The 13,955-nt window shown below is 41.9% G+C and overlaps 1 protein-coding gene across 1 annotated transcript in view; it reads left to right on the forward strand.

Moving 5' to 3' along the window:
- ptcd3 (pentatricopeptide repeat domain 3) overlaps positions 1-13,573 on the forward strand; it is a 17,533-nt gene extending 3,960 nt beyond the window's left edge. The window contains exons 7-23 of the mRNA XM_017423091.3: positions 409-532; positions 616-719; positions 800-949; positions 1,053-1,113; positions 2,663-2,745; positions 3,506-3,650; positions 3,747-3,797; positions 3,889-3,978; positions 4,129-4,157; positions 4,837-4,943; positions 5,027-5,105; positions 7,554-7,644; positions 9,234-9,316; positions 11,228-11,364; positions 11,463-11,504; positions 11,673-11,831; positions 13,446-13,573. Coding sequence (XP_017278580.2) covers positions 409-532; positions 616-719; positions 800-949; positions 1,053-1,113; positions 2,663-2,745; positions 3,506-3,650; positions 3,747-3,797; positions 3,889-3,978; positions 4,129-4,157; positions 4,837-4,943; positions 5,027-5,105; positions 7,554-7,644; positions 9,234-9,316; positions 11,228-11,364; positions 11,463-11,504; positions 11,673-11,831; positions 13,446-13,491 — 1,581 coding nt within the window. The 3' untranslated portion in view covers positions 13,492-13,573. The remainder of the gene's footprint in view (positions 1-408; positions 533-615; positions 720-799; positions 950-1,052; positions 1,114-2,662; positions 2,746-3,505; positions 3,651-3,746; positions 3,798-3,888; positions 3,979-4,128; positions 4,158-4,836; positions 4,944-5,026; positions 5,106-7,553; positions 7,645-9,233; positions 9,317-11,227; positions 11,365-11,462; positions 11,505-11,672; positions 11,832-13,445) is intronic.
- Positions 13,574-13,955: the final 382 nt, after the last annotated feature.

Genomic DNA, 13,955 nt, shown 5'->3' on the forward strand with positions numbered 1-13,955 from the left:
AAAATATTACAACAGTTCACTGCAAACCCATATGATGCACTCGATCCACTGCAGATTACATGCAGTCTCACACCAATTAGGTGTTGTGATGAGAAGCAATTTTATTTTCTGTTTTTCAAGAGTAGTCAGCTTGTAGGGCACCACAACTGCTTCCACCCACCTCCATCATCTTCATCATATGAAATAACTTTTTGGTAAAATATTTGAGTGGCTGGTAAAAAATGTTGTCCACCAGCCACTATGGCTGGTGGACAACATTTTTAATTTCCACCCCTGGTCACAACACGTCTCCCGAGTGCTAACAGATCAGATGAGATCTGGCATACGTGCGTTCCTTCATGGGATGCTAGATCTTTGTTGCGGATCTGTTTTCATGAACTAGCTGGTGATCTGTGTGTGTGTTTGTAGTGTCTGATGCCAGAGACGGTGTCGCTGCAGCTGGAGGAGGTGAGCGAGGAGGCGCTGAAGGAACGAATCAACCTGAGGAAAGTTACTGCTGCCGTCGACATGTACGATCAGCTGCTGCAAGCCGGTGAGATCGCTCGCACACGCTCGTTCTAAAAACGTTCCTGGCCGCGTCACCCGCATTTATTCCCTGTTGTTTTCTTCTTCCAGGCACAGCGGTTTCCATGGCGACGGCCCACGACCTGCTGGACCTCATCTGCCTGTACTGTGACAGGGACCCTGCCCAGGACGGGGTGCTGCAGGAGGAGGACGCAGTGAGTCCTCACCAATGAACACGTCCGGGTGCTGCCGAGTGGTTGAGCTTCACTCAGACCTGTCTGTGTGTTGCCTTCAGAACGAGGCGGTGAAGGACGAGAGGAAGCGGAGGGCGACGAGGTCCAAAGCTACGAGCTGGAAACCAAACAGCAACGCAGAGAGGATCTTCAACCTGCTGCCCGAGAGAGACACACGGTGTTACTCTGCTCTGATCAGAGGCATGGTGAAGGTACCAAACCCACACTGGAGCAGCGGTCACAGGGTTACTTTAGTCCAGGATGAAAAAACTTACATCTGTGTGTGTGTTGTTGTTTTTTTTTTTTCCACTGCAGCATAGAGCCTATGAAAAGGCATTCAGCTTGTATACAGACCTGCTCAACAACAAGCTCACAGGTGAGTCTTAACAAACACGTTTGTGCTTCCTTTAAGTTTGAGCCATTAGTCTGAAGAGCAGCAGGGATTTCAAGTGATGAATCTTACATTAATAACTTCACTTAAATAATCATTTCTAATCTTTTCTTTGTTTTGGTCAGTACTGCTTTAATAATGCAGGCCATGTCAGTGTAAAACATACATCATTTAAAGTGTATATGGTGAAAAATTGAGTTTTAAAGGTAAGATAAATAAGATAAGAGAAGTTCATTGCTTTATACTTTTGTACAACAAGATTCTAGTGAGAACTTCACAAGTACAAACGATATAAACAGGTTAATATAAACAATAGAAATACTAGAAGCAGAGAAGCACTGTGCTTTAATCAACAGTTGTTTTAATCTGTTAAAGTCAAATATGTCTAAAAAATAAAAGGTTAAATGTACTGGTATTCTGTCATACATAAACCAATGGTATTTGTTGTTTTGTCAGAAAATGTGGTACTGTTCCACTTACACATTATTGTTTTTTTTCTGCATTTTATTTGGTTTAATCAATGTTTACTTGTATTATAGTACTTGTTATTGTTATCTTCACTAATCATTTTAATTTTTTTTTCACAGTTCTGTAAATTTAATACAAACCCTAACTCTAACTATTGTAAATTAAAACAGAACCATTTTAATAATATTCATTTTTGCACACCTGGATTTGGGGATTTTCTGTTGTTTTTCTTTGCAAATTCCCTCGGACTCAGTCTGGTTGGATGGGGATGATCGGTGGAGCTTCAGAAATGTTGGACAGGTTTTAACTCTGGACTCAAAATTCAAGTTTCCCCTCAACCCTGATCAGTCTCCCAGTCCCTGCTGCTGAAACCCCCCCTGCCACACACACAGCATGATGCTACCACCACCGTGCTTCACTGTGGGGATGATAATGGGCAGGTAATGAGGGATGCCTGGATTCCTTCAGACATAACTTTTAAAATGAAGGCTTAACAGTTCAGTCTTGGTTTCATCAGACCAGAGAACCTGTTCCTCACAGTCTGAAAGTCTTTAAAGTGGATTTTTAAGCGTTGTACTCTGAGGAGAGGCTTCCTCCTGGCCACACTGCCACAGAGGAGTCCTTCTGGAGAGAAGTCCCATCTCTATGAAGCTCTCAAACTGAAAAGTGTAGCATTCCAAGCCTAATGACTCTCATGATGGAGGGGGGAAAGTGATTTTTATGTGAGTTTAGCTCAGGATAAAAAAGCAACTCACTACGGTTTTAAAGCTTGAAAGTCTGCAATTTTCAGTTAGAAATAAAAAAGCTCCTCAAATGAAAAGTGATACATCTTCAAAAAAAAACAAGTCACCGTTTTAGGACTTTGTAAGGAACTGTCCAAGCTCTCTTCTGCTGAAGGGGATCATTAAAAACAGTTTTCCTAACATTTATAGATTTCTACCCGTTTTTAAGATGAGATGATTTGCTTCTGATTTTGGATTGTCCCACGCATCAAACTTTCCCCAAACTAGGATTTTACTCTGCGCACTTTGCAGTCCCATATGTAAGCCTTCCCTCTTGTCTGCAGGTGACGTCCACATCTTCAACGCTCTGATCCTAGCAGCTCCAGATGTCCACGACAAATATGATGAGAGATGGAACCTCATCACTGTAAGCTCCTTTTCCTTAACTCTGAGACCGCTTTCCTCTGAACGGGAAACAGATGCTGCAATGAGCTCTTTAGTGGGAGACCAGGGCTATAATCCTGTTAAGGTTATTTATTTATTGATTTATTCTATGTCCATCCTAAGGCGGCTCTTATTATGTTATAGCTCCATCTGTCTGTGGACAATTTCTTGTCCAAGCTCTAAATTGATAACCTTTTCACATAGAAACGTCAAACTACACAACTGGACACCTCATGGGCCAAAGATGATCCCTATTGTTGTCAGTGGTACAGGGTTAAAGGTCAGGGCCACAGGTGACCCCCCCCTGTCTCTGCTCCAGCTTGACACTCGAGTAACACAGAAATGTCAAACCCTTTGTTCCCTGGATTGTCCCTATCTGTCCATCCATGAGACAGTCCACAGTGAGTAACTCCAGATGTTTAGGAGAGAAAACGTCAGACTATGGCTCCACATGTGATCTTATTTTATTAGGGCCACCTCCATTAAAGAAATCTTGAGTGTTGCTCATGAAGTCCATTCTCGTCACAACTGAGAGCTGCACTTCCATGTTCTTTAACTGAAAAGCGAAATGCCACGATTTGTTTGTATATGTTAGGAAAGTTTAAACAAATGTTATCACGTATGGAAGTACAGGATTAGATGTTTTTGTTTCTAAAGTGAGACCAGACGTGTTCATCAGTTTGTTGATGGCTTTGTCTGTTTGCCGTTTGTTACCCAGATCCTGTGTTTCTCTCTCTCTGTAGGAGCTCTTGAACCAGATGAATCAACAGTCAATCCGTCCCAACCTGCAGACCTTCAACAGCATCCTTAAAGCTCTGAGAAACTGTGGCTATCTGTCCAGAATTTACGCTCCACAAGCTCTGACTGAGATGAAGGCTCTGGGAATCGGTAACTATGAGTTCATTCATTCTGCTGCACTGTTTTGTTTTGGGGTCCCCCCCCCCACCCCTCTCTCTTCACTGATCCATATTTGTGTGTGTTCAGTTCCCAGCTTGGCCACCTACAACCACATTCTGGGTGTCTTTAAAAAACCAGGTACACCTTGTATTGACTCTGAGACTGATGAGAGTTTGAGCTGTTTGTTTGGGACTGAATGAGTTTGAACAGTGTGGGTTTCCCCCTCCAGGCTCCTCTGGGATCAGCAGCATAGACATTTTACAGGATTTGATGTCAGAGCTGGAGGGATGTAGCTTTACCTGCCGGGATCCTGATGATGGTAAGTCACGGTGTGTGTGTGTGTGTGTGTGTGTGTAGAACAAGAGATCATAAATACAGGTTGATGAGATGTTTCCATCATATGGAAATATGTCATTATCTACATAACGTGGCACCTTATTGATCCTGAGTTCTCTTTATTTCTTCACAGTTCTCTTCTTTTCCAATGCGATGAGGATAGTAAGTTTTGTTCACTTGTTTGTTTTGCTTTTATTCATGATGATCATTTTTTTTAAAGCCACAAGAGATATTTTTTATCCGCCACATTTCTTTATTAAATTTTAGATTTGTTTTCTATTGTTCTAGTTAACATACAGCAAAATATAGTTCTTTTCTATATAAATTCTACATATTTGATAAATATCACATTTTATACAGTTATAATCAAGTTGGTTGTCAGGGTAGTTAATTTGAAGAGGTCCTTCAGATCCTTTAAAGTTGGCTTCTGGAGAAAGGTTATGAACAGTTAATATCTTACCTGTTGCAGAAAGCTCTTTGAACAGCCTCAGTTTGAAGAAAGATGGTGCGTTCCCATTTGCTGGCCACTAGAGGGAACTTGTCCTTTAAGGCTTCCGGTCCCATCTGTAGTTTTAATCTATCTTGATGTGCAGCAGTTCACCTTTATCTTAGTTGCATTTAAATGAACCAATAGCTCGTCAGTCTGGTCAGACTTAAACTTTTTGTTTCCTAACTAAGGTCATTCAGAGAGCTATCTGCAACAGATAAGATATTATTTGTTCATAATCTTACCATAGAATCCCGCTTCAAAATAGCTAAAATGTCTCCAAATTAGCTCTGTTAACTTGCCTTTATATAAACACTAATTCACTGTGTGTGCCTGTTTCTGTCTTGCTTTAAGTGTTTGGATAACAAAGATCTGGATTTGGGTTATAAAGTCCATAGTCTGGTGGAGGTTGGGGAGAACTGTAGGCTGCTGGGAAATTCCTACAAACAAAGCATTTACTAGTAAGTTACAACTCTAAAGTTCTGCTGCGTTTCTGTGAAACCTTCCCATCAAAGTAAGCGAACCTTTCCTGACTCCTTCCCAGCGGTTGCTTCTTCAGCCTGCTGTGCCTAATGGAGCACATTGATGTGGTGCTGAAATGGTACAAGCAGATGATCCCCTCGGTCAGTACTCTCCGCACCTCACCTTCTGTTTACTAACACAGCACCATAAAATGAGCCGGTACCACCTGATCAGGGTTCAGCTTTGGTTTCACTTTCATCACCAGTTGTTTTGCAATTTACCTGTGTTAGAAATGGAACACAAATACAGCAAATTATATCTAATAGCATAAAAGAGATTAGGAGCAAGAATGTCAGGTGATGTAAAATAATGTGTAATTAATAGATAAATGCTACTTTAATCATTTTAATATCCTTGTTCCTTTTTGTTACTAATACCTCTTCATCGCCTGTCATCGTGTGCATGTTTGTTTTTGTTTATCTGCTGAAAAAAATGGCCACCATGATGTGAATGACTCTCAGCTACTATCACACCGAGTGCTACAGAGTGCATTATTTTCAAGATTTGACCAAAACATTATAACTTGGTCGGTTCTCTGGTATGAAAGGGGGAGTGCAGCGGGTCCTCTGATCTTGATGGTCATTCATCTTGTGATTAGGAATGAATAAAAATCACAAAAATGTTTTTTTTTGTTTTTGTTTTAATAAATCCATCAATTGATTTTCCTCCGCTTATCCATGGTTGGGTCACAGGGGCAACAGGAGAGAAAGTCAAACCTCCCTCTCTCCCTCTGGTGAAGCTCTCCAGCTCCTCCTAGGGGATCCTAAGGAAGAGAATATGCCCAAACCCCTTCAGCAGCAGCAGCTCTACTCCAAGATCCCCCCGGATTACGGACCTCCTCAATTTGTCTCTAAGTCTGTGCCCAGCCAAATTTAGCCACTTGTATCCAGGATCTTGTTCTTTCCTTCATGATCCACACCTTATGACCATCGGTGAGGTTTGGAATTTAAATGGATCAGATGCTTTTCACTTCAGCTCTTTTTTCACCACAACAGACCGAAGCAACACCCTCATTACTGAGGACAAGACCCTAATCTGTTGATCCATCTCTTGCTCCATGCTACCATCACTCATGAATCAGAGTCAGAGATACTAGAGTTCCTCCACCTGAGGCAGATCTGGAAGGAGCATTCCACCATTTCCCGTGTAAAACAATCAGACACTCAGCTGCATACCGTCCCAGTGCACGCTGAAGGTCATGGCCTGAAGGCGCCAACAGAACCACATCGTCTGCAAAAAGCAGAGACGAGACCCTGAGGTTCCCAAACCGGACACCCTCCTCTACACGACTGCGCCTTGAGATCCTGTCCAAGAACAAACGGGATCATAGACAAGACAAGGGGCAGCCCTGCTGGATTCCAATCCGCACAGAAAACAAGCTAAACTTTGTGCCATGGATGTGACATAGCTCCTGCTTTGGTTATACAGTGACCAGGTAGTCTTTAGTCAAACTCAAGCAGTTCCCCATCCAGTTTCTTTTCCAAGGCATCGAATGGTTTGCTAAAACCTCCTTGGAGTCAACCAAAAGTCCTCCTCCATGGCCGCTCAAAATTCCCAATGCTGGAGTTTCTGCGTCTGCACCCAAACAGCTGCAGTACCTCTGGCCATCCTATACCTGTCCGCTGTTTTTTTGAGTCTTCAGTGACAGCCAGTCCCTATAGACATCTTTCTTCAGCCTGATGAGCTCCGTCAACACTGGTGTCCTTCGGCGGCAACAGTGACCTTCTGGTCACAGCTCCTGGAAGCCACATCTGCAAAAAACACCCTTGAACATGGCCCGTTTTGAGTTCATGTCCCTTCCTCCCCCAAAACATTCAAAAAGAAAAAAAAATCTGTAGTTTCTGATGCTGCACTGATAATGTTACATTTCAACCAAAAAAAAATCAAATTTCCAGCTTCTGATTAGAAATAAGTTGTCTTATTTAAATAAGACGAGTCAGAATGTGTTGAAAATAATTGATCATGTTTTCTCAAGATATTTGGTTCATATATGTTTATTTTGACTTAGAAAATCTCATAGACGTGATAACTAAAAGCTACTTCTAAAACAATTTAAAAAAAAGTGGAACGTCATCAGAAATCAGGTCAGCCATGCTGCCAATTGAGTCGAGCTTAAAATGTCAGATCATCAGACATTTCTGTGATCGATTATCTCTAAGTGTAAGGACACTTATATTAAATGATGAAACTGGGTTTAACACAAGAACAACTTTTCACACCAAAATGATCTTATTTTCAGGAAAAAGGCTTCTTCTTTTTTAGATACTTTTTTTATTTTAAGAAGACAAAGGATTTATCAGGATCAAAAACAGTTAACTCCCCTTTTAAAGTTTTGCCATGTAGAGCATTGCAGCTGATTATTGCATTGAGCTTTTTCTAAATCATAACATAGTTTTGTGCTAATGTGGTAAACTCTATTGGCGCATGACACAAAAGTTTTCTTTTTAAATTGACAAAGATAAAAGGATCAGTTTCATGCTCAAATTGTCTGAGACGTTTTCAGTTGTCAGTAGTTAATTCTTGATTTCCATGAAATCCTCTGTTCGCAGTTGTACTACCCCAACTTCTTAGGACTGAGGGACCTGCTGCAGGCTCTGGACACGGACAACCGGTTGGACCTGCTGCCCATGATATGGAAAGGTGGGATCAGGCTTCATGCTGCAGATCTTAAAGGACTCATTGTTTGACTTGTCTTAGTAAATACGGCTGTTATAGTCACAGGAAAAAGAACGTAGACCCTCTTTTTACGTATCAGGACATAATAAAAATGATCCGATCTTTATCAGGATTTAAAAGGATTTCAGTTTAACCTCGAGTGTACAAAAACACACTACGAATTCCACCGTGTCGTTATTTATTCAACAAAAAAGAAGCCAAACTGGAAAAGCTTTGTGTGGAAAAACTGAGTCCATGACCCAGCAGCTTGTAGAACCGTCCATAGCATCATGACTTTCAGTCGTGTTTTTTCTGTTGGACTTTATCTGTTCCTTACATGGTTATGGAGGAATTTTGGCCCACTCTTCTTTCCGACAATGCTTCAGTTCATTGAGGATTGGAGACACTGGTCTCTGTACAAACTTTGGTCTACAGAGGAGTTCATTATCGACTCACTGACTGTAAGGAGCCCAGGTCCTGTGGCTGCGAAACAAGCCCAAACCATCAGCCCTCCACCACCGTGCTGACAGTTGGCATGATGTGTTTTGTGCTGATATGCATTTTTTTAAAGACTAGCAGCTGTCTTAAATGTTTTCCACTTGTGAATCATCTTTCTCTCTGTAAAATGATGGACTTCAACTTGTTCAGAAGCGACTTCTAACCTCTCCCATAATGATCGGCAGCAACGATTGCTTCTCTAAGGTCATTGCTGATGTTTTTCCTCCTCGGCATACCTTAGTGCTCCAGAGCAGCAAACCGCCAAAACTCCTGCTTGGCTCAGTGTCACAGAGGTTTTCTTCCACTCAGAAGGTTGAGAATTCAATCCTGTTCAAACCTGTTGGGGAAGGCACAACAGCATTTGTAGTTATTTAGCAGGCTGAGGAAGTTTCCTGACCAACTTCTAGAGATGCACAAGTGGGAGTATCCTCGCCCACTCCATCCCTGTGTGGTGTCGGAGCAGCTCCGTACGGGAACGCAGGGCTCCACAGCGGGCCGTCAAAACCAGCAACAACAACAGACTTTCCAGGAGAGCTAACAACACCGTCAGGGACCGTAAGCACCCACAACACAAAGTGTTTGTGCTGCTCCCAGCAGGGAGACGAGACCAAAGCACAGCAGCCAGAACCACCGGACTGAAAGATGATTTTATACCTCAAAACTGAACCTGTCCTCTTCTTCTGCTCCCCTCAACATCAGTAACACAGGCTAGGTTGTGTCCAGGGGGGTGAGAAGACACAACCCAAGTCTATACAGGAAAAAAAAAAATCACAATATTTTGTTTGTAGCCCATGTTTACAAATACAGTAAAATTTTGCACAAATCACTGTAGAGACTGTGTTGTATATAGTGATTTTTTAAAATTACTTGTATGCTCTGTGCTTTGTACACTTAAAGTTAGATTTAAATCATTTTAAAAGCTGGTAAAGACCAGATCATTTTTATTATGTCCCGTTACATAAAGCAGAGGGTGCACTTTCTTTTTCCCATGACTGTACGTTGATTAAAAGTCTCCTTCGAATGATTCGAGTCCATCTCAGCTCTGTAAGTTTGTTCCACTTGTTGTGTTTCTCCAGATGTGAAGCTATTCAGTCATGACAAGCTGGATCTGGAGAAGGAGCTGCTCCGTCTCATGGCCAGAGAGAAACACAGTCCGGAGGTCAGTCCTGCTGCCACGGCCGTCCTTTAGTTTCCTTCGCCGTGTTGTCGGAATGACTAACATTTAAGCATTAATCAATAGTGTGTAAAGCAGTAAGAGCAGCGTCGAAGCTTTTAATCACTGTGTAGTTAAACACTGAAATAGAAAACTATGATTGATTTTAAAACTTTGTGAGACTAATCATTTTAAAGTCACTGAAAATATAGAAAAGTATACTGGACATATTTTTTTTTTTTAAAAAGGCATTTTGGTTTGGAAGATAATCATATCAAAACCACAGGAGAGGACAGGGGTGTCTCACTCCAGGCCTCGAGGCCCCGCTGTCCTGGGAGTTTTAGGTTTTTCTGCTCCAACACACCTGATTCAAATGGTTTAATGACCTCCTCTGCAAATCATCAAGTTCTCCACAAGCATGTCCACAAGTCATCCATTTAAGGCAGGTGTTTAAACATCTAAAACATGCAGGAATGGAGTTTAACACCTGAGCCTTAGGAGAACTCCATGAAGAGATGAACTGACCTGATGCCACCTGCAAAACCCTGATGCAATTATAAGCCCAACTCCTAAAACAGTGAGATGTTGTTTAAAATGTAAATAAAAACAGAGTGCACTGATTTGCAGATTTCATAAACCCATATTTTATTCACTATGGAACATAATAAACATATAAAATGTTTAAGAAATTGTGCCAGCCACAAAAAGCTCTGTCATACAAGTGCTGCAAGTTAGCTCACGCTGTAGGCACTATGATACAGGCACGGGACTGCTGCTTTATTCAGTTTGTCTGTGTTATTGTGTGTCAGTCCCTATCAAAGAAACTTAATAAACTTTCACTTCTGTGAAACAAAGCTTGTTTAAAATAGACTGAAGCAAAGAGGAGAACTGTTCTGAGGTCAGCTGAATCCAAATTTAAATTATTTTTTGAAACAATAGATGAGAGAGAGGAGAGGAGCATCCAGTCTGCTATCAGCTCACAGTTCAAAAGCCTGCCTCTCTGATGGTATGGGGGTGCATTAGTGCCTCTGGGGCAGCTTGCACATCTGGACAGGCTCCATCAATGCAGAAAAGTGTTACACGTTACATCCAGACAACGTCTTTTTCAGGCCTTTCATATTTCACTAAGACGATGTTAAACTTCATACAGCATCCATTCCAGTAGCATGACTTCATACAAGAAGAGTCCAAGTCCTGAACTGAGCTGCCTGCAGTCTGGACCTCTAACACACAGAAAACATTTAACTGATCATGAAACAGAAAATCCAGCAAAGAAGAGCCAGGACTGTTGAACAGCTGGAATCCTCCATCAGACAGGAATGGGACAATAATCCCTCTAAAACCTCCTCAGCTCCTGGATGTTTACAGACTGATGTTAGAAGAACAGGAGATGTTTCTCAGAGGGAAACATGGACCTGGAACAGTGTGTTGCTTTTGTTTTTGTTTTTTTTAGGTGTGTTTCTTCCGTCAAATTCAAAATTCTCTTATTTTTTCTTAAGAATTTTACAATTTCTTAGTTTAAATATTTGGCATGTTGTGAATAATAAATGGGTTTATGAGATTTCTTGTTTTGAACTGTGGTTGTAAATGACACCTACAAGAACCACATGACATACTCACTAAGGCAGGTCCCAGTATGTCTCGGAGAGCAACGCGTTTAGAGACTGATCCAATTAAATGTGTGAAAATAACAATGGAGGCAGACATTTGGGGTGTAGGGGGATTGTTGGCAGATAAAAGCTGATGTATTCGGACGAATTATCAGTTTGGTTTTGACCTTACTGACTTGTTTTTCCGAGTTTTAATTCAAATTGACCATGAAGATAATTGGAGCTCTAGGAATCAACATGACAGGAAGCGGACAGTGATGCTGCTGTGCGTTGTGTGTGTGCGTTGAGCAGATATGTGTGTCTGCAGGTCCAGGAGTCGTTTGCCGCCTGCGCTCTGGATATAAAGAGCGTGTTGGAAGGGAGGGCCCACATGCAGTGGACCTCCTCCAGCCTGTCGGATGTCACCACTCTGCTGCTGCGAGCCAACAAGTGGGAGCAGGCCTGGTGAGAGAAACAACCGCTTCTGATTTACCTCCTCTGCTAAAAATAAAAAAAATGTGTACAATGCAACCAAACAGAAAATATTCCCCTCCTTTCTGCAGGGAGATGCTGCAGTTCTTCAAAGCCAAAAATGGAGTTCCTTCGTAAGTTTCCACCCAACACATCACATCTTAGACTAAAACTCTGCCTGAAAGGTGGCGGGGGATATTCAAGGAATGCTAGGCCTGTAATTATTGAACAGCTTCTTCTTTGGTTTGACAAAGATTTGAGGTAAATGATGGCGTTGGCTGCTATGTTTGTGTTTCCTCCAGCAACGCGCTGTTGAACAGGTTCCTGTCGGTGTGTCAGAGCCGCGGCGCTTCTCAGAGAGCAGTGGAGCTGGTGCAGCTGTCTGCAGCCTTCTGTCTGCCCGCAACGCCGAGTCTGGCAACGCGAGTGCTGGCTGAGTTTGACCTGACCGAGAAGCAGAGGTCAGTCTGAAACGCTGAGCGTCAAACACATACCCGAAATGTGAGTGCGTGGAAGATGACCCGACCTCCGAAACTGAGGTTAATTAACTGAGTTTAATTCAGGGCAAAAAGCAAAACAAGGTAACCTGCTAACTGAGCTATTTAATGCTGACAGAGCAGGAGAAGAAGTGAGAACACAGCCTCTGTTTGACTGGAGAAGAGCTTTAAGTTGTCCCAGCAGCCTTTAAATATAAGTCAGTCCACGCTCCGGTCCACATCTGGACCCGATAGCACGTCCATCCAGACTCAGTCCAAACGTTACATTAGGACTTTTACTACGACTACTACTACTTTTTTTCTTCTCAATAATAATTAATTTTCTAAAACTATTATAGATTTTGACATTGACCCTGGTCCAGGATTCAGATGTAACCGTGGTAATGTTGGCAGCAGGTACGGATGTGATGCAGCATCGACCCCCTGTAGTTATTTGGCTTCAGCTCAACATTATCATGTCAGCTTTCAGCTAAAAGGTGTTCGTGTGTAGTCCTGCAGACTGGCGTCCTCTGTCCCAGACGGTGTTCTGTCATGCCACTGTGGTGGACGGAGAAATATGGATTTATTTTGCCCCAGTTCAGCTCCAGGCCCATGTTTAGGCAGCCCGTTGAAGGCGGACTGCGCCGTTAACTCGAAGTTCCTCTGTACTTTTACCTGCATCATTTGGATGGTAGTTTCTTTTTGCCTTTCATATTGTTTTTTGTGTGAAAAGAAAGAAATTAGTTTTATTGAGCTGTGAAAAGTTATTCAGTTAAACAAGTTTCTTATAAAACCACAGTGCTTCATCACGCTTTACCGTCAAGAGTTAGATTCCCAAGCAAACCACTGTAGGTGGAAAGAGCCTTTCCTTTTGGTTGTAAGCAAATTTAACAGAAAGGGATTTCCTCATCATTAGTTGTTCTGGACCTTTGACCTTCCTTAGAAATCAGATTGAAGCTGGCTGTAGTGATTCATGTACTGTTAAGCACGAAGGCGGAGGGATCAGGATTTGGGCCAGCGGCACGGGGAACATCGGAGAGAACCACAAACATCCATCTGATGTGACGAAACACAGAAATCCTCTACTGACCTGTTTAGGAGGAGCAGATATTCCACCTTTGTTTATACGGCGTGTCTTAGTTATTTGGTTCTGCTTTTTATTTTACTTTTAGAAACTTAAATTGTTTTTGTTTTAATCCCAAAACATGCATCATATTTAACTCAATTTCCAGTTGATCCTCTTTCTATTTAACTCTTCAGTGTGATGAAATTTGTTAGTTTAATAGATTAGGCTCCTTTTTTACAATCCAAATCATCAAATATTAATTTTCTAATAATTCAGGACCAAACCCTGTGTTTTTCTTAAATTTATTAACCAAACCAGGCTTTGCATTAGCAGTGCGAGTTTAAACTGACCACAGAGGATTCACAGTGAGCAGGCCTCAACACCGAGCCGTCATTTACTCATCACTTTCACAACCACCGACTCCCATCAGTGGCTCTGGAGCTGACAGATGTGATCGAATAAAGACAGAAAACTGGACAGAGGAGAGGAGAAGGGTGTTGTTTTGAATCGTGTGTCCCGTCTGTTTCTTTCAGGTCCGTTTTATCTGAACTGGAGGCTGCAGAGAATCTGTCTGACTGAATGAAACAACATCCAAAAAAACCCAAAAAACAACACTTGTCTGTATGCGCTTTGCTCGTCTGTAATAAAAGCTCGACACACATCTGTTGTTCTCGTTTCTGTCCACTAGAGGTCACCGTTTCCCCTCGTCTGATCGTCTCTGTCGTTCAGGAGCCCGAATGTTTCTGAGCAGACTCTGGAGGCCCGTATTTAATGTAGAAAATAAATAACGTTAATAAAATTGTTGTCAAAGCCTAATGTTTAAAATGTTAGAGTCAGAGGAAAATGTAAATATTCTCAAATATATAAGCGTGTATTTCAGATTTAGGGGTTCATCCACAGCATTTGTTGTTAACCAGCACAAGTGAGGCTTCGTATTTAAAGCACAGACGCCGATTAGCTGTGAGCCATTTTGTTTGATAGACTTTTGTATTCTACATTTTACTAAAAGTTCTTTCAGTTTGATTTACTCGTATCCTTTTTTT

Source organism: Kryptolebias marmoratus, linkage group LG9 (assembly GCF_001649575.2).
Source record: "Kryptolebias marmoratus isolate JLee-2015 linkage group LG9, ASM164957v2, whole genome shotgun sequence".
Lineage (NCBI taxonomy): Eukaryota > Metazoa > Chordata > Actinopteri > Cyprinodontiformes > Rivulidae > Kryptolebias > Kryptolebias marmoratus.